General features: G+C 38.5%; 1 protein-coding gene across 9 annotated transcripts in view; it reads left to right on the top strand.

Moving 5' to 3' along the window:
- The window catches only part of LOC136857542 (NAD kinase), a 933,739-nt gene extending 915,091 nt beyond the window's left edge, over positions 1-18,648 (top strand). For 8 of the 9 annotated variants that reach the window (XM_067136272.2, XM_067136277.2, XM_067136276.2 and 5 more), the window contains 2 exons: positions 13,459-13,670; positions 16,638-18,648. In XM_067136272.2, coding sequence (XP_066992373.2) covers positions 13,459-13,663 — 205 coding nt within the window. In that variant the 3' untranslated portion in view covers positions 13,664-13,670; positions 16,638-18,648. Of the gene's footprint in view, positions 1-1,956; positions 2,040-13,458; positions 13,671-16,637 lie in introns of all 9 variants that reach the window. The other variant, XM_067136273.2, reaches the window with a different exon arrangement.
- Positions 18,649-19,845: the final 1,197 nt, after the last annotated feature.

Genomic DNA, 19,845 nt, shown 5'->3' on the forward strand with positions numbered 1-19,845 from the left:
ATATATTAGCTTATTAAAGTTCAATAGTTTGGCATCACTTGAGGTGAATTCAGAAGAATGCAGTATTTACACCGGTGGCAATAATTCTGGAAATGTTTTGCATTTGTGCTGTTTTACCACAACATTTATGCTAATTAGCAGATGAACATCATTTAGTAATACAGAAGGTAATTCTTATCTGCGGTAAAGATAATTTAGCCTCAAGTCTGTGGTATTTATTTATTTATTGATTTATTTATTTATTTATAGAGTGCCTCCGTTAAAAAAGGCAGCACATACATAGAACGATTTTTAAAATAGTTTCAAGAGGTTGAAGGAAAAGAAAACAAAATGTCTGGCTGGATGACAAACAAAGCATCTTTGTGTACAACGATAATTTGTTTTTGAATTATGATAAGTGCATTAATTACTATAGATTAATGACGAAGACTACACGTACAAGGAGATCCCGTACAGGAGGGGTGGTGATGGTTCAGTGCCTGCCATTATAAAAGTATGCCAGGAATACAAGTTTAGCAAATGTTATTAAACTGCTCCAAGAATTGATAGATATCCTAAAGTAAGTCCCAAGGGATGTGAGGGCTATTTGAAGATTATCATCCAGAGATTGCAAGAATTCCTCAGGAGAAATCCAGGAAATTTGACAACATAATAGAATTGATGTTTCTGTGAGAATATTTGTAAGGAAATTAAGTAACTCAGAAAAAAAAGTCATTTCTCAACTAAAAACAGTGTGAAAATGTGTAAAATAGTGTAATAGTTCTTGTACTGGTGATAATTAAGGTTATCCAATAAAGATTTGACATTACCACGAAGATAATGCAAAGAATATAACATAACATAACTTGTTGAGCATTACATGTATTTTCACAGTTATTAGGTTTAGAAAGTGTTTTCCTTAGAATAAGATAAACTTATTTCAATGAAGAATTAATTATTTGTAATGTCTTTGGAGCAATTTCAAATTGGTAAAAATAAGTTTAATGATTGAAAAATGAAGGTTGCCTTTCTTTTTACAAAGTTTCCAGAATTATGGCTGCCAGTGTATAGCTTGACTTTCACTTTCTAAAGTCTGCATCATTTCTACTATGTTTTTTGTCTCTTTGCTTCTGGTATAGTTTATGCTGGTTAAAACATTTTTTACATATAGTTGAGAGAACTGTCAGTTCATCAGGAGTTGTAATGAATTTCCTTTATATGGATAAAAATCGTAGTAGAAATTGTGATAGCTTTCCTTATGTTGCCAGGTTGGTTTTGTATTGAAGAATCTGTTTCTTATTTGCTGTTTAGGTGATTCATCAAAGTCTACTGTGTTGTTCTTTTTGATGTAAGGTTGTCTTTGCTCTTCTGTTTGTTAATTCTTGGTGCGGTGATTTGAGAGAACGATTCTGGCTTGTGTGACGCACACTGCTGAGTGATTTTCTTTTTTCTCAGATGACCAAACTAGGTTTGGTTTGAGACCAATAGAACTGTAGTATTGGAGACAATTTGATGATAAAAGACAATTATTTTAATTCCTTGGATTGCTCATTCTGTTTTCTGTCTTTCTATGTATATAGGTTTCTTGCGAGTTCTCTCCCTCCTGTTGTGCATGGTGGGTTCGTAGATAGAAATCTTGTTGAAGACATCTAAAATAATATCAATTAATCTCATATTTTTCTTTCTATTGGTAATTGTACCTTTTATTTTTCAGCTCCTGGTATTTGGTCAGTAACAACAAGTAACATTTTGCTTGGTGAGGGGTCTGTCTGTTCTTTTTTTAGGAATAGTGATTAAACTTCTCCCTCCATATCAGAGCGTTGTTTGATTAGCAGTCCCTTGTTCGTTCCAGAATCTTCATAGTCGTTTTCGGATTACCTTCTTCTACTGAAGGATGATTTAATTTCTGCTAATAGGATTGCCGTCAATTATATTCATTTTTGGGGCAGAATTTACCTGAAAATCCACTTGTTGCAGATAATGCTGAACAATGATGCAAGAAGCACTTCGTGGGTGTCTTTTGATGGACGCAACCAACAGGAGTTGTTCGTTGGAGATAGGTGTGTCCCCAACCCAAATCTCTGAAATTCTTATGTGGGTTTACTTGGGTCTGGAAACAGGTTCTCTCCTCCAAAGTCTTTGCTTAATGGGAAGGTGTAAAGGCTCAACTAAATTTAAATAATGGGGCTTGGTGGTGTATCTTATGTACTTCTTTCTTGAAAAAATCTTTCCATCTGTCGTAAAATATTATAAATTTTTAATTTTTGTTTCCCTGACACTCTTTTCATACATGTCTGTCTTTCTTTTGTTCTTTATTTTTCTTTCTTTCTTTCTTTCTTTCTTTCTTGTTTTATGTTGAGAATGTTTCTTCCTGTTTCTAAAGTGATATTATATTTCTTGTTCTTAATTTCAGTTAAATATTTTTAATACAGGTATTTCTTTAATAAGTTGCCTGATAATTTGCCCTTATTATATTTTCTCTATCTTCCTTGTTAAATCTCTGAGCATACGTAATAGGAAAATACTCACCTGCAGTTTGTATATCTGGATTTAATGACTATGATGACAAGAAAAAGGGAGATATGTCTGTTAGTCTGTGTACATGAGTGGAAAACTGATAGTTCAATACACTTTCTTCCTATTTCTTTATCCATAGTTGTGGAAATTTCTTGGTGCTGGGGTTTGTATCCTGTAGTCAGCAGTTTTGATTGTGTCTCTTCTTATTGTAGGTTATTTGTGGAGTCATCTTTGATTTGGGTTTGGGATAGAATTCCTTGTTGGCTTCTGTGTTGTTGTGTTCCATATTGTGCATGTATCATTGTTGTGTGTAATATTTAAAACAACTTTATAAAGCTATGTAACATACCATAGTTAAGATTTCTGCATGTTTGAATTGGGTTTAATAATATGATTTCTTCTCTAAATGTAATGCTGCATGATACTAATAAAAAACTAAAATGTAGCTGCTTTAAATTTGATTTATTGCTACCACAGTTTTAATTAATTTTGAAACTTATAATTGGTAGAGAAAAAAGTTTTAAAGTTTACCAATTTAACTGTACATCTTATGCCACAAGAAAAGAATTCTGCATACTATTTCTGTTACTTATATTTTTTTTATTTAAGAAAAATTAACAATTTTTGTAGTAGTAGTAAAAAATTACTTTTTAAAATAAAACATATGGTCCGGCTCCATGGCTAAATGGTTAGCATGCTGGCCTTTGGCAACAGGGGTCCCGGGTTTGATTCCCGGCAGGGTCGGGAATTTTAACTTTAATCGGTTAATTTCGCCGGCACGGGTCTGGGTGTATGTGTCGTCTTCATCATCTTTTTTATCCTCATCATGACGCGCAGGTCGCCTACGGGCGTCAAATCAAAAGACCTGCATCTGGCGAGCCGAACTTGTCCATACGCCATTTCATTTTTCATAGGTATTTTGTGTATCTGACGCCAAGTGTGCTGCGTTATACAATTCAGATTTTTTAAAATGAAATGATTAGCCGTAAATCACAGAAACAAATTACTACTTAATGCAAATTAGTAATTAGTTCAGTCACATGTCAGTACGTAATATTTACAAGAGTACCGGGCTCAATGTCTCAGACGGTTAAATGCTGCTTCTCTGAGCCCAAGTAGGCAGGTTTGATCCTGGCTCAGTCGGGTGGCATTTTCAAATCACGATGGCATAGTACCTTTCGATAAAGATGGTAACTGCTAAAATATATAGGTCATAGTTTGTTTTTGTGCAGATTTACAGGCATTTTATGAGAATAATAATCTGTACTTCCATAAGTAAGTTTTCCAGTAAGACACACCTTGGTCAGGGGAACACCGTACTCTTAGAGGAACTGTTCCCAGAATTCCTTGTGTCTAGAGGGACTCAGTGATGGGAATTGTAACCCCTGAACAGTGCTCCCTCATGGTGTCTTAACATCATCAAACATCTGGGAGATAGTGGATTCGAACCCCACTGTCGAGAGCCTTAAAGATGGTTTTCCGGTATTTCCCATTTTCACACCAGGCAAATGCTAGGTCTATATCTTAATTAAGACCACGGCTACTTCCTTCCCACTCCTAGGCCTTTCCTATCCCATCGTCACCATAAGACTTATCTGTGTCGATGTGACATAAAACAAATTGTAAAAGAAAAAAAAAACCATCATCAAACACACGCAATTTGTTGTTCCCATCCTGTATATTTCAAGTTCCTGTAATATAAGTTGCTTCTTGAGACATTAGCCATTAATTGATAAGATTTGCATTATTTTCACTCCATTGTTTACAAATAATCATACATTTTTGAACAGAAAAGTTATATATGATCAAAAAAGTCAGATGAACCTTGGAGCCTATATTCCTTTTTTTTTTTTTTGTGGCAGAGGATGTGATGATATGAATTTCTTGTTTTATAAAGGATTGAAATTTAAAATGATTTAAAACTGTTCCAGTTAAAAAAGGGAAATGTATTCATTTTATTTCTTTAAATAAATTTGTCATAAAATATTCTCATAGTGACCTCATGGAAAGGCAATTGGTAATTAAACACAGTATGTGCTACTGTGTGGGTAAGAAGTGTGTGTTTTTATTACTTTTCTTTGATGCACTCTCTGACCTGTCTTTCCATGAGCCTATGATACACTGCCTGACAAAAAAATTGAAGCACCCATAATAAATGGTCGGATGTCAATGTAATTTTGTACACGTACACACCATCGGTAGGTATGTAATTGATTAGAGTTGCAATTCCCTGTGATAGGTAGAACGACTGCCAGAGTGCATTAGTGTTGTTACCAGACCTGCCAGGGTATATAAGGGGCATGAACAGAGTCAGATGTTGAGTAATCGCTGTGAAGGATACAGAGATGCTGCGTACTTGCATGAGATAGCGTTATCAGCACCTGACAGAATTTGAAAGGGGTTCTCCATTTGGCCAGCTGGTTGATCGTGCATTATCCAGATTTGTGGGGCATTCAGATGTGACAGTGGCTCGATGTTGAATTGCATGGGAACGTGAGGGCAGGCATACTTGTCAAGGTTCCGGTTGATCACGTCTGACCACCACAAGGGAGGATAACCCTATTGTGCATCAAGCACATCCTAACCTCTTCACATCTGTGCCTGCCATCCAAGAACAAGTAATGGACTCCCTGCAACATTCTGTGTCATCTCGCACCATTGGTCAAAGACTAGCAGCAATTGCACTAGGGAGTTACCGTCCCATGGGTAGGCTGCTGTTAACACCAGAACACAAGCGGCTGTGTTTGGAGGGGTGCTGTGACCAGGAAGCATGGACTGTTGATGAATGACGTCGCATCGTGTTCAGCGATGAATCGCGGTCTTGCACTACCACAGATGACCATCACCTGCGAGTATGGCAGCGACCTGGGGAGAGGCCCTATTCTTTCATGTTTTGGAGAGGCACAGCAGTGTTACTCCTGATGTTATGGTGTGCGGAGCCATCAGGTATGACTTCAGTTCACGATTGGTAGTGATTGAGGAAACTTTGTCACCACAACGGTATGTCACGGACATCCTGCGTGTGTTACCTCTCATGCGACAGTATTGTGGTGGCATTTTTGAACAGGATAATGCTTGTCCACTCACGGCACATGTCTCTATGAACTGTCTGCATGATGCTGAGGTACTCCTGTGGGCGCACCTGTCTCCGACAGAACATGTACGGGACCAACTCGGACGTCAACTCCGTCCCAGGGTCAGTATCCAGGATATCAAAAACCATTTACAACAGCTGTGGGCCAGCTTGCCTCGGGAGATGATATAAGGGCTCTATGACACCCTTCCTAACTGAATCAGTGCATGCATCCAGGTCAGAGGGGATGCAATGTCATACCATGATGAATATAGGAACAAGTGTGAGGACTCTTCGAGTTCAAGCGCACTCTGCCAGGCAGCGCTAGACTGGGCAAGCTCCACAGTACTGATCAGCTCGTCATAGGAATGAATCCAGAGGAAACATATTACTTCGTAACTGATAAGTACAGTATATACTTTTTAAAAAAAAACAATGAAAGATTATTATTAAAATACCACGGCATGGTACAATGGAAAAAAAATCATACCTGGAAATAAGAGCTACGGCCTTCATCACTTGTTGCGGAAAGTACAGGTTACTGTAGCGTACATGTACAGATAAGAAGGATCAACTGAAATTTTTTCTATGGAATTGATACAGTCAAAAAATATTTCATCCCACATCGATTTTGAGTTCAGTTTTCCATTAATTACTTTCTCGGCCTGGAAAAGAATGTCACATACAATTTTTGAAGGACATGTTAAAAACACTTTAGCCGGGCTGAGTGGCTCAGACGGTTAAGGCGCTGGCCTTCTAACCCCAACTTGGCAGGTTCGATCCTGGCTCAGTCCGGTGGTATTTGAAGGTGCTCAAATACGACAGCCCCGTGTCGGTAGATTTACTGGCACGTAAAAGAACTCCTGCGGGACTAAATTCCGGCACCTCGGCGTCTCCGAAGACCTTAAAAAGTAGTTAGTGGGACGTAAAACAAATAACATTATTATTATTAAAAACACTTTATTGTTGCTTGAACCAGAACACAAATGGCTGCGTTTGGAGTGGTGCTCTTTTATTTCGGTGAGAACTGAAAATTTACTTAGATTATTCTCACGTACAAAATGGGCACAGAGCGAACACTTAATAAATTTTGAAGAGTGATTAACAACGTACTCAGCCAAATGGTACACTAAACATTTCTCAATTGAAGAGTTTTGAACTGTGCTATCAAATTCAGGTACAGAGCTTTCCCAGTCTTCAATATTTACTGCATCTTGAACCACAATTTTTTGCTTAATGGAAGTTTTGACTGATTGTTTCACAATCTTGTTATGCATTTCCACATCCCGGGCTAACATACGCATCTAATTAACATAGGACCAAGTTTTGCGGGACTTAATCTCCCTTGATAGGTATTTCAGCAAATTAGGTAAAATGTGAGGCACTGCTCCTGGACAAAATTTCCATCTCGCACAAGAGATATCCACTTTTTCACAATTCACTGTAAAATGATCTAACTTTACTATCAAGTCATCAGAGAAATGAATATGACAAATTCTGCTATTACATGTTAACTCAGTATCCTTCCGTGGAATAGCTCTGGCCCATTTAAAAAATTTATTTCTATCCTTCGGTCATAAAAAAATCGCATATCATCAACTAATCTACCATAGCTTGACTTACAGCGTAGCACAAAACAGTACGGCATGCTGAACTATTAAATTAATCAAGCCACATAAGATACATGCTTGAAGTGCACAACCCACAATGAACTGAGTTTAGGAATTGAAAGCAAAGAAAATTCAACTTATTCACTGAAATATCTCGCACAGTAATGTTTCCCGCACTTTTCTATACCTGGCTTGACCGGAACTACTGTAGCACATGTTGGATATAATTCCTTGCAGTGCTTGCAGTGGTGAGACTACAAACTATCATGCTATAATGGCTGAGTCCTCACACTTAGTCCTGCCTCTCCTTCTGGGTACCGGTACTTCAATTTTTTTGTCAGGCTGTGTAATCAAAGCCTTTTACATCATAAATGTTCTTGAAAACTCAGAAGTGCTTGAGTACTTCAATTTTCTTTGGAATACCTTGGGTGTAAAATTTTTGTAGTTTTGGCCTTAGAATAAAAGGCCTACTGGCTATTTTAAATTAAACTAAATATTAAACAACAGCTATGTCACCAATGGTAATGGTATCTTCTTTTTTCTTGATGTGAAAAGGTATGTGGCAGTATTGAATTTTTGTATATCATTCTGTTCATATTTAGAGACTGATGGGTGAGGGGAGGGATGGTAATGCATCTATAGCTTCTTTCAACATAGAATGTCCGGCTCCATGGCTAAATGGTTAGTGTGCAGGCCTTTGGTCACAAGGGTTCGATTCCCGGCAGGGTTGGGGGAATTTTAACCATCATTGCTTAATTTCTCTGGCACGGGGGCTGGGTGTACGTGTCATCTTCATCATCATTTAACGCCTACGGGTGTCAAATCGAAAGACCTGCACCTGACAAGCCGAACATATACTCGGACACTTCGAGCACTAAAAGCCATACGCCATTTCATTTTTTTCAGAACATAGAATGATAAACATTTATAGCCTGGCTGCAAGTTAGAAAATTCTCCATTTATTGCTGTCCACTTCACATTTTGGCCGCTGGGACGCCTGTTTTATGTCGTTATGATATGCTGTAATTATCATGTAAGAAAAGAATGCTAGTAAAACCCAAAATTACTTCTGGAATATTCATCGGTATAATAATGCACATGCATTTGCTTCCGTTCAAGTAGATACCATAAATGTTAAAAAATCTAACATTACATTAAGTGGTAAGACTGTCTAATATTGTACTGATTTGTGTATTCCTTACTTCACCAGTAGTTCACCATGGGGCTACTCCACCACATATTTTATGAACATGACAATTTCTCGCATGAGTCTCCTAGTATATTTTGTTCTTAGAGGGGAGTTCTTACTATGTCATCAATATCTAGGAATTGGGTATGTTGCTAAACTTCAGTTTTAAAGTGGGAAACATTAGTTTTTTTTTTTTTTTTTTACAAGTTGCTTTATGTCGCACTGACGCAAATAGGTCTTATGGCGACAATGGGACAGGTAAGGGCTAGGAGGGGAAATAAGCAGCCATGGCCTTAATTGAGTTACAGCCTGGCTGGTGTGAAAATGGGAAACCACAGAAAACCATCTTCAGGGCTGCGAACAGTGGGGTTCGAACACCCAGTATCTCCCGAATACTGGATGCACTTAAGCGACTGAGGCTATCGAGCTCACTGGTTAATCTTATCTTGATGTTGTCATTGAAACAAGATTTAAAATGTCTTATGCAAAAATAAATATTCCAGTGACTCTATCTGAGTGTTGTTCATGTGTCCCGTCTTTCATTAATTGCTGCTTTCCTATGTTACTTTTCTTACTTTTCCCGTCCTTCGATTAATGTTACCAGGGCACTGTTTTGCCCCTTAAAACAACAAATGCCACCACCTTTACCTCTTCTTGTGATGAAAATGTGTAATTTGTACTATTTTCTTTTTGAAGTAGAACTGAACTGGAAATGTTTGAGAATATTGAGACTTGAACTAAGATTGGTATTTTCAGGGTAGTTCCATTAGAAATGTTCTGGGAAGCTATTCTCAATACCTAATTTTCAGATTCTTTTTTTGAATTTGCAATTTATCTATTTTCTGTTCAAGTTATACTACCCATTAAGTAATGGTCTGCTATATCTCAGGTTCTTTGCCATTGATGACTATAGCTGATCTAGATACTAGAAGTAAGAGGAAGGAAAGTAAAACCTAGCCAGTAAATATAAAATGAAGCTCTCAATGAAGTAACATATCTCTTTCATCCTCCCCACTGCTCAATCTGGATAAATCAGAAATCAGGATTTAGATAAATTATACTGTATGTGGCTGGAATATGGGCATACATAAGAAAAGGTGTATTTTCCATTCGGTGAGGACAAGAAAAGTGAAGTAAAGTCCTTGCCGACACTCGGGCAGGCAAATTTATACCATATTTATTTAGAAAATTTACAAAAAGGAATAAACAAGTGACAAATGAATGCCCGGTTTCTGGAATGATGAGATATCTGTCCGATAGCTATTGATTTGTTACACCTGTTGCTGCGTTGCACAGCGTAATAGCAGCTAACTTATCGAGCTGCTAGCTATTGGCTCATGGATTAAAATTTATAAATACACACTAGATGCCACCCCTTGCATTGCTTTGTTTTTGTGCATTAGATGAGTTCCCTAGGCTGTCAGACACATGCTCACAAGTAATGCATCGCATTTGAGCTTTCCATGCAGCTCCTATTATTTCGTCTTTGCCATGCAGACATGGGTGTCAGTTTCATAGTGTTTAAGGACAGTCAGAAGAATTTGACATTGTTTGAGGATTTCTGATGAAATATGCACACCACCAACAAATGTCACGCATGATCCAGTTTGCACTGAGCCTTATAAATATACCTACCTATTCCCTGTTATTCCAAAATATGAACATTGTGTGGCCACAGTATAACGATAAATATCAGGAAATTAACATAATTATATAACCTGTTAGTTCATTGTAATGTAATATTGTTAATTAAAAACAAACCCACGATAAAAGTATATGGTCAGTGCCAGTGCAAGTAGGCCTGCGGTAGGCCTACTACAATAAATGTGTTATACTCAGTTACTGGTACCAGTGTTTTTATGCACACGATTGCAATCACAGATACAAATATGATAAGACTCAGTAGTATTAAAGGATATCGTAATTAATATTTAATCAACAGGGGACAATGGAAAAATATTTGGAAAATTATTTAGCCCAGGGTGCTCAAGTTGTTGCCTCTCAACTAAATGTATGACAGTATATTTGTTTAGCCTGAATCCATCTTTGAATTCATTAGGTCGACTATGACGTATTCGTAGTCGTTCTAGAATGTTGACCATTTCTACAATTCATTGGAAGAAGATGAGAAAGCCATGGAAAATTTTAACAAACACAATATTAGTTGCCGATACTGAAGTACTGTGCAAGCGCCCACCGAGTTAACAAATAGATATCTCCTGCTTAAGGCCCTCTAAGTTAGGAGGCAATTTATCAAACCGATAGATGCATCCTACGTTCATGCTACTCCAAAATACAAGTTAACCATTTGATACTGCTATAGGTTCGATGTCTGACGTTCCAGAAACCGGCCAGAAGTTGTATAAGCCTGTAGAAAACAGGTAGAAATGTATTATAGGATAAACATAATGATAGGTCAGCAGCGGAAGAGGGAAAGACAAGGACAATCACCTCATCGAAGTAGACTGCAACCTTCAAGATGTCAGACTCTCTGCTTAAAAATCCCTGTGCCAATGTCCAGTATTCGGGAGATAGTGGGTTCGAACCCCACTGTTGCCAGCCCTGAAGATGGTTTTCCTTGGTTTCCCATTTTCACGCCAGGCAAATGCTGTACCTTAATTAAGGCCACGGCCGCTTCCTTCCCAGTCCTTTTGTTATTTGCTTTATGTTGCACTTCCCATATCAAGACTGAGAGCTGTCAAGTTGGCTCCTCAGTGAACGTTGGAGCCTGCCCTTCGGATGAATCTGTGAAGCGGAAAAGAACTTGTCGGCAGATGACAAGGAAGGAATAAAGAAGAACTGGGGACAGCAGTTTATCGAGAGTTTTCATGTTATCATCTCCTCTTTCTATTTCTCCCTTGCCGGGCTGAGTGGCTCAGACGGTTGAGGCACTGGTCTTCTGACCGTCGATGCTAGTGCATTGTTATTTGAAGGGGCTCAAATGTCAGCCTTGTGTCGGTAGATTTACTGGCATGTGAAAGAACTCCTGCGGGACTAAATTCAGACACCTCAGCGTCTCCTAAAACCGTTAAAGCAGCAGTTAGTGGGACATAAAGCAAATCACATTATTATTATCATTTATTTCTCCCTCTTGCCACACTGGTTGGCCCCGTGGTGTGGGGGTAGTGTGCTTGCCTCTTACCTGGAGGCCCGGGTTTGATTCCCGGCCAGGTCATTCCCCATGAAGAAATATCTTTTTACTTTAATAAGAGAACACATGAGATAAAATGGAACATTACAAAAAACGAAAGCAATATTGTGCTTTATATACTTTAAAAAAACCCTTTTTAAACAGAACATATAAAACATTAAATATTCAGTGTTCTTAATATGCCCCTGTAGGAATTTAATCCTATTTTTGACTGAGGAAAGAGACATTTAAAACCAAACCCTATGGCACCACAGCCCTTGAAGGGCCTTGGCCTACCAAGCGACCGCTGCTCAGCCCGAAGGCCTGCAGATTACGAGGTGTCATGTGGTCAGCACAACGAATACTCTCGGCCATTATTCTTGGCTTTCTAGACCAGGGCCGCCATCTCACCATCAGATAGCTCCTCAATTCTAATCACGTAGGCTGAGTGGACCTCAAAACAGCCCTCAGGTCCAGGTAAAAATCCCTGACCTGGCCGGGAATCGAACCCGGGGCCTCTGGGTAAGAGACAGGCACGCTACCCCTACACTACGGGGCCGGCGAAAGAGACATTTAGCTCACTTTAAATTATGAGTTTTAGTCGCCTTTTGAGAGACGCTATTGGCTTTTGGGCTTCGGTAAGAGAACTAGACTGACCGTGAATTTGACTACATCTAGGCTGACCTTGAGCGTTACCACTCACTGTTGCCATCACTGCTTCACTCATATCATGATTCTTGTTCCTTATCCTCTTGATACTGTCTTCATTCCTTTTCCTACTGGGTGCCTTTTATGATTTTATCTCAGTGGATAGGTATTTTGGTAAATTTGGAAAAATATGAGGCACCACTCCTGGTTTCAATTTTCACCATACACGTGGGAGATCAGTGTTATTACCGTTCACAACGAAACAGTCTGCCTTTCTAAGTTAATTAAATCTGCTGAAAAATGCAGGTTGCACGTTCTGCTTTTGGCTGACAATTGCTTATCTTTCCGTGGAATAACTCTCGTCCACTTCGCAAACATATTATTTTCTTTTGGCGGTGTAAAAAAATCGCCTGCTATCAGGATTCCTTCCATAACCCAATTTGCAACCAGGAACGAAACAGTACATTTTCTCGAAATAATGAAAACTAGTTGATTGCACTCACAAAGCAATGCACAGACATTAATACAGACTTTCAGAAAATATCAAAACAAACAAATTCCCTCGAGAGGTGTTAGGCATGACTTCAGGCATGCATGCTATTACCTTCATCACCAATTTGGCACACATGTTGTTGCAGCTGGTTCGTTGTGACTGCAGCGTCGCACTCCGTCAGGGCCACCAACGACAGTGTTAAGACAGTGGAGTGATCACACTAGGTATTCTATTCGTCATGCTATCGGCTTAACATCACACCAGTCAGACAGGTCTTATGGCGATGACGGGATAGGACAGGGCTAGGAGTGGGAAGGAAATGCCCATGGTCTTATTTAAAGGACAGCATATGCCTGGTGTGAAAATGGGAAGCCACAGAAATCCACCTTTAGGGATGCCAACAGCGAGGTTCGAACCAATTATCTCCTTAGTGTAAGCTCACAGCTACGTGACCCATATACAATACCAAGCGCTCAGCCTTTTTTTTTTTGAGTGACTGTACATAAAATTCTCTAAAAAGTGATGTTTAATTACCATCAGGTTGCACATGTTCGAGAAAAAGTAGGTAGAGCTTATCTTGAAAGTAAGGTATTTACACCTCTATATTGATGGGAAAGATCTAAGCCATACAGATGCATCATTCACTACTTCCAGACAGTATTGCTGCTCGTTGCTTCATTGACTGCTTCATTATATATCTGTAAGCCTCTTGAGTTCTCTCTTATACTTAAAAAATGTTTGTTACAATGTATCATTTAACAATCAATATAAACAGTTCCAAATATGTAAATTTTGAACATGTCGTTTTTCCTTTTGCAGCCTACGGGTGACAACGTCCATATACCCTGTACCTTCCATATGTGCCCAGGACCAGATCTCCGACTGGTTTGACTCCCTGGCCGAGTGCTTACATTGGAATGTACGCAAGAAACAAAAGCATTTAGATGAACTGAGTGACCTGACTCACTCCAGCTCTAACGATACATTGGACTCGCTCGACCATGCTGATCAGCTGGACAGCTAGAGTTCTGGTAAGTTCAAAGCTATAGAAATGGTGTTACATAACATGTGTGTGCCATTACTCATGAAAATTATATGAAAAACAGATTTAAGAGGATAAAATATTATATTCCTCATATGCAAAGTAATATTTTCTTGCATATTTATTGTGTACTAGCTGTTACCCACGGCTTTGCTCACGATGATTTTGTAATTTGATAAAAATTCATTGTTTCTCGATACTGCACTAAGACATTATCTGTAATTCCGAAAAGTATAACAACTCACCAAAAAATTGCATTTCATTTACCCCAGAACCTCTTTGTAAATCACGTTTGTGGCATTGCTTACTGGGGCTAAGATGACCAGGCTATTGGAACATGTGACATGGAACTTTACATGTGAGGTACAGTCCTTTTTAAGTAAAAAAAAAAAAAAAAAGGGGGTTTCTTTATTTCTAAAGGAGATTCATAATACCAATTTTCACGTCTGTAACATGTTAAGTTTCATTTTAAAACTGCCCCACTCCTTGGCTGAGTAGTCAGCGTTGAGGCCTTTGGTTCACAGGGTTCCAGGTTTGATTCCGGGCTGGGGTGGGGATTTTAATCTCGTGTGATTAATTGTTCTGGCTCAGGGACAGGATTTTTGTGTTTGTCCCAATACTCTCCTCTTCATATTCACTCAACACACCACATTACCAACCACAACAGGATCACGCAATAGTAATTACATCCCAGCACATATGGTTGGCGTCAGGAAGGGCATCCAGCCATAAAACAGGGCCGCATTCTCATGTGTGATACAGTTCGCACCCGCAACCCCACAGGTGTGGGAAAAGCGTTAGAAGAAGAAAGTACTCATTTAAAAAATTCACCCGCTTTTTTTTACCTCTAAGTGGATTTTCCAAAAAAATAACTTTCATTTATTTTTAAAGGAGATTCCAAGTACCAGTTTTAACGCCTGTAACATGTTCGGTTTTTGTGATATATTGTAGATTAGCTTGCTGCTGTAGAATCCTAGAGCTGACGTTGCCATGGCTACGGCAGTTAATTTCTTTATGCGATTCCTAGAGCAGGGGTAGTGTGGTGGCAATATCTCTATAATGGTTGGTTTTAGGGCCTGCCTTAAAACATGGTTTTCAGGCCCGTAGGGCTTACAGAGTTTTGTTCTTTGCATCAAGGGGCTTAAGAGGGCTTTGTCTCGTCCCTGTACAACAAATTCGATATTTTACCTACACATTAGCCTATTATTTTGATATCCCCCCCCCCCCGTGTCCTACTGCCCTGGAATTGTTTTGAAAATAAAGTACAGTCCATGTCCCTCAGGGCTGATGAATATTTACATTAGTAAAAGAATTTTTAGAATCGGTCCAGTAGTTCCTGAGATTAGCCATTACATACAAACAAAGTTTACCTCTTTATATATTAGTATAGATAACTTCATGTAAGTTCTCACAGAACTTGAGTCAAAATCTCATGTTTTGACATTCCAACCAGATTTCAGAGAAAGATCGAAATTTTATTTATAGACCTTGGATTTTAGGCAAAAACCTACTTTGTTCCTTAAGAGATAACTTAAAAATGAAGTTGTATTTTCACATTTCATGTATTTATAAGGTTAAAACCAGTGGTCCTATAGTGCTTAAAAATGCCTAACTTGATTTTAGAACTTATATTTGTGTATATTCCTGTCATACCTATAAATTGATTCAAAATGCTTTTAATTTATTCCAAGAAACTAAAATATGTGCCGATTCATTTTAAGTATCTTGAACAGTATACTCTTGAAATACTTTCTTAAAATCCGTAAACCATACTCCCACAAGCCCTTAACCTTTTGACAAGTGCGCATGGCACATGCCATGCAATAATGACGTCCTCATCAAACTATGTATTTGACCAATAAACAACCTCTGGGGAGTAAGAATTTTCATAAGAATTACAACAAACTTATTTATTAAAATTGTGAGAGACTTTGAGCGAGACATGAAAACACATTTTGGATTGAGAAAACACTGTCATTTCAAAACTTTTAAAACATATGATACTGTTCAAAGCAAGGATGTATTCAGAGTGTGACCTCGCAAGTAGAACATTCGTAGCTCATTTCTTTCCTCTTTTGTCCTGATCGGGTAGTGTGTTTGTACATGTAGCATTGCCTGAGAAGTTTACACTTCTTTAATTCACTTTGTGGGAGTGGCCTCATAAAATGGCGACTTTAGAGGCGTAACGGATGTTGTGTTCCATCTCCAATTGGGCGTTTAACATTCCTTCCGTTGTTTTTACAAGTAAAGTGTTTCTCAAGCATTGTCGAAAATATATTCACAGTTATATATACAAAAACCAAAAATATTTACAGCTGCGAAGAGCACATCGGCAGCAATCTAACACTAGGCTGTAACCTGTAGACTAACGGCGCGTCAAACTCTTATACTGTAGTGAGTATATGCATTCCTGCCAGGGACCACCACCATACAGAACTAGGATTCATACAGCCTCACTATTTGAATAACTGAAAAAGTTCAAAAAACGCTGCCAGATGTCGTATTATGTCAGTAAGCACTTAAATTCTCGGTACTAGCCTAAAACAACAAATGCTGTGCTCACTTTATTGACTGTCCTTTGGTGCACTCGTTAACAGGTTAAGGACCTCCCACAGTATGTGCCCCTAGTCTGTCATGGCTAGTCTGCAAATGTATTTAACCAAGTTGCGAGTGTCTACTACCCGCACAATGGTTCTGTAGTGGGATTTGCATAAACATAGGGATCTGAACTATCAGAACCCCTAACTCACCAACATCACTGTAGAGGAGCTAAATTACACTTGCGCCTTGTTCAAATACGTTTGCATTCTAAACTATTCGTGGCTATAATCCCTATCTCTAGCCATGAGTATCCATCGAGCTGATGAAAACCAGAAAGTCTTTATCCTTTATGCAGTGAAAAATCCCAACATTTTAAACTGTAACCGAGTCTGAAGTTTTCTCCTCTCTGTTCCAGGTTGTACGTTGGGTACTGGAGTCGAGCTGCCTAAGCTATGTGTGTCTGTGTGAATGTGCAACAGTGATGGCAATAAGGAACCTTTGTTGTGATACAAGCTGTGTCTTGTGCTAGGTGGAACATTAATTTAAACTTCTTTGTCTTAGCTGAAGGAGAGGGTAGCAACAAGAATGTATGAACTGTGTGTGTTGTGTGCAGTTCATTATTGTGAACTGAAATTCTGCTGTGGTGTCAAGGAGATGTGGAGGTTTATTTTTATCTGTGAGGGGGAGTAGATGATGGAAAATAGGAGAATCAACCTTGGATAGAAATAAACATGTCTCTTGTACACCAAGGAAATGACTCAAAACGTTTTAAATTTTTTTAAAGAATTACTTAATCATTCTTCATATTTTCTCATATCATCTCATTATTGTTCATTTATTCCCTGTACATTGTATATCATAAAATATTTATTTATTGAGGTCGTGCCAGAAAATACTTGGTAAGGCTTTCAATATTTATTGTTTATCTGTTTTCAAATTGTACTCCCAAGTTGTTATTTTGTACTGCTACAGTATACAGGTTAATTCTATGAAATGTTTCAAGATAGCAAGTTTTTAAAGTGGGAAACTCATTTACTGTAATTACTTTGCAGCGTTCAAATAGTTTTAAGTGGCGACACCTGACATTCAGTAAATCACATGATTTTGAAAATTACTTTTGATAGCAACACTTTAACACAACCAGAATAATAATTAGAAACCAGTGATGAAACTATTGTTTCTACCTTTCAGATTGATTTTCAAAGAGAAAAAAAGAAAATAATAATAATGAATTGATAGGCAAAGCAATGGGAAACTCTCCATTTCCCTAATCTTTCTTCAGTGATGTTATTGTTTATATTGGCTTGCAAAAGAACACCCATGAACACATTTATTTGGCCAAAAGCAGCGGATGTCCAATTCCATGGGTCCACCGCATGTCTTAATTACATGGTGAGGGATTGTATGGTGGTCTGTACAAAAGTAGATCATTAACTCCTTGTAATGGAGGCTGTCTATCTTGCAAACGCTATTTTTAGTTTTTCTTCCCAAAAAAGACGTCTAGGCTTTCTATGACAGCTGATGTTAGAACAGTTGAGGAAGTGACCATACACGGTCTTTACTGCCAATATATGAGCATTAGTCAAAACCATCTACACATTCTCACAAACACTTAGTTAACTACAGTCATTGGTGTTTTTTGTAGCAAATCCAAGAACTTTCCGTAGATTGATATTTTAAAAAATGAGGTAACTATAGTTTGTTTTTTTTCCAACCGAGACTTATTTATATATATGTGGAAAGTGACAGAACCACTGTGTTAGGACTGATGCTGTAGTCTTGCTACAAAAGCAAGAATGATAGAGAGCTTATGAAAATGTTCTTGATACACTTATTTGAGAAATTACTTTCATATAAATTATCATTTAGAACTGTTACTGGCAGGATGGTTGTTATAGAAATATGGAGACCTTTCTTAGAATAATCCTGTATCTAGCAAAAAACTTTGTTAAAATTTGTCAATGTAAGTTTGAAATTGTTGGCTGTCAACCTCTTGATCTGCTCTGGTGCAAATGATGCTGGTAATTTTGTATAATTATGAAGGTAGCTTCTGGTCTATTCTTGTCTTGCTTATTGCTATGGATATTTTGGTTTGCACTCTTAAACAGTTCAAGATATGATTGCCTCACATGAACCAGTTGTGTTTTAACTTCCCTCTCTGCTCTTATTTCTGTGGTACTTCAGTTGTCTTTTGGTATATTGTTAAGTTTCTATTTGTGAACATATTTGTAACTAAAAAAAAAAAGAATGAGGCCATTCCATAGCTACTGTACTTCACAAGACTGTGTGAAAGTGGTGAGGGGCGATAGAACTGCTCTGGTTAGGTTATGTTTTGATAAAGAGAAAACTCCCAATTATATTAAGAATATGTACAGTGAGATATCTACATTTGATAAATACACTATTTTGATTTTTATTTTTAAAACGAGCATTTTGTTTTATTTTATTCCTTTACCTTGCATGTTAACATTGATTTCTCCATGTGATTGATTAGACAACCTGTTTGTCATTGGACCCAGTTTTTTTAATTTTTGGCAATTTGCTTCAAGTCACACCGACACAGGTAGTCTTATGTTGATGGAGAAGAAAGGCCTAGAAATGGGAATGGAGCGGCCTTGGCACTTGCCTGGTGTGAAAATGGGGAAACCACAGAAAACCATCTTCAGGGCTGCTGAAGTGAGGTTCAGACCCACTATCTCCCAGATGCAAGCTCACAGCTGTGGTGCCCTAACCACACGGCCAACTCTCCCGGTGTCATCGTCGTTGGACCCCAGTCACCGACAAGAGTGAGTTTCGTTTACCTTGTGTAGAGTATGGAAACACCGGCCCCGTGGTGTAGGGGTAGCGTGTCTGCCTCTTACCCGGAGGCCCCGGGTTTGATTCCTGGCCAGGATTTTTACCTGGACTTGAGGGCTGGTTCGAGGTTCTCTCAGCCTACGTGATTAGAATTGAGAAGCTATCCGACGGTGAGATAGTGGCCCCGGTCTAGAAAGCCAAGAATAACGGCCGAGAGGATTCGTCGTGCTGACCACACGACACCTCATAATCTGCAGGCCTTTGAGCTGAGCAGCGGTCGCTTGGTAGGCTAAGGCCCTTCAAGGACTGTAGTGCCATTGGGGTTTGGTTTGGTAGTATGAAAACAGGAATGGGGAAAACTTGGCACTAAATGATTGAGTGAGGGAAAGCACTTTTTATTTTCATCTACAAGTTGGTGATGGTAGTGATTATTGTTTTAAAAACAATTACAACTCAGTGTTCTCCCTAGAACCTTTTTAATGGGCACACTGCACAGCCGTTTTACAGACCACCCAGGTAACCTAACCTAGATATATGCTATTTAAATTATATTAATACATATCTGAGGCATTGGGTGCTCATATTAAGATGTAAATACTGTAAAACAGTTTATTTGAACAATAAGTCTTCATTATTGTCAGCATAATTGCATCAGAGTTTAAACGTTTAGTTTGACCGTCATGTAATGTCGTGCACGAGTGGTGTCGGGATTAGCTTTCAATTGCACGCAAGCGCTAATTCCATGGGATGTCACAAACTCATTGGCATTTCCCCCTGTGGGTGGGGGCAGTAGAATAACACCCACAGTATCCCCTGCTTGTCATAAG

Source organism: Anabrus simplex, chromosome 1 (genome assembly GCF_040414725.1).
Source record: "Anabrus simplex isolate iqAnaSimp1 chromosome 1, ASM4041472v1, whole genome shotgun sequence".
In the NCBI taxonomy this organism is placed as follows: domain Eukaryota; kingdom Metazoa; phylum Arthropoda; class Insecta; order Orthoptera; family Tettigoniidae; genus Anabrus; species Anabrus simplex.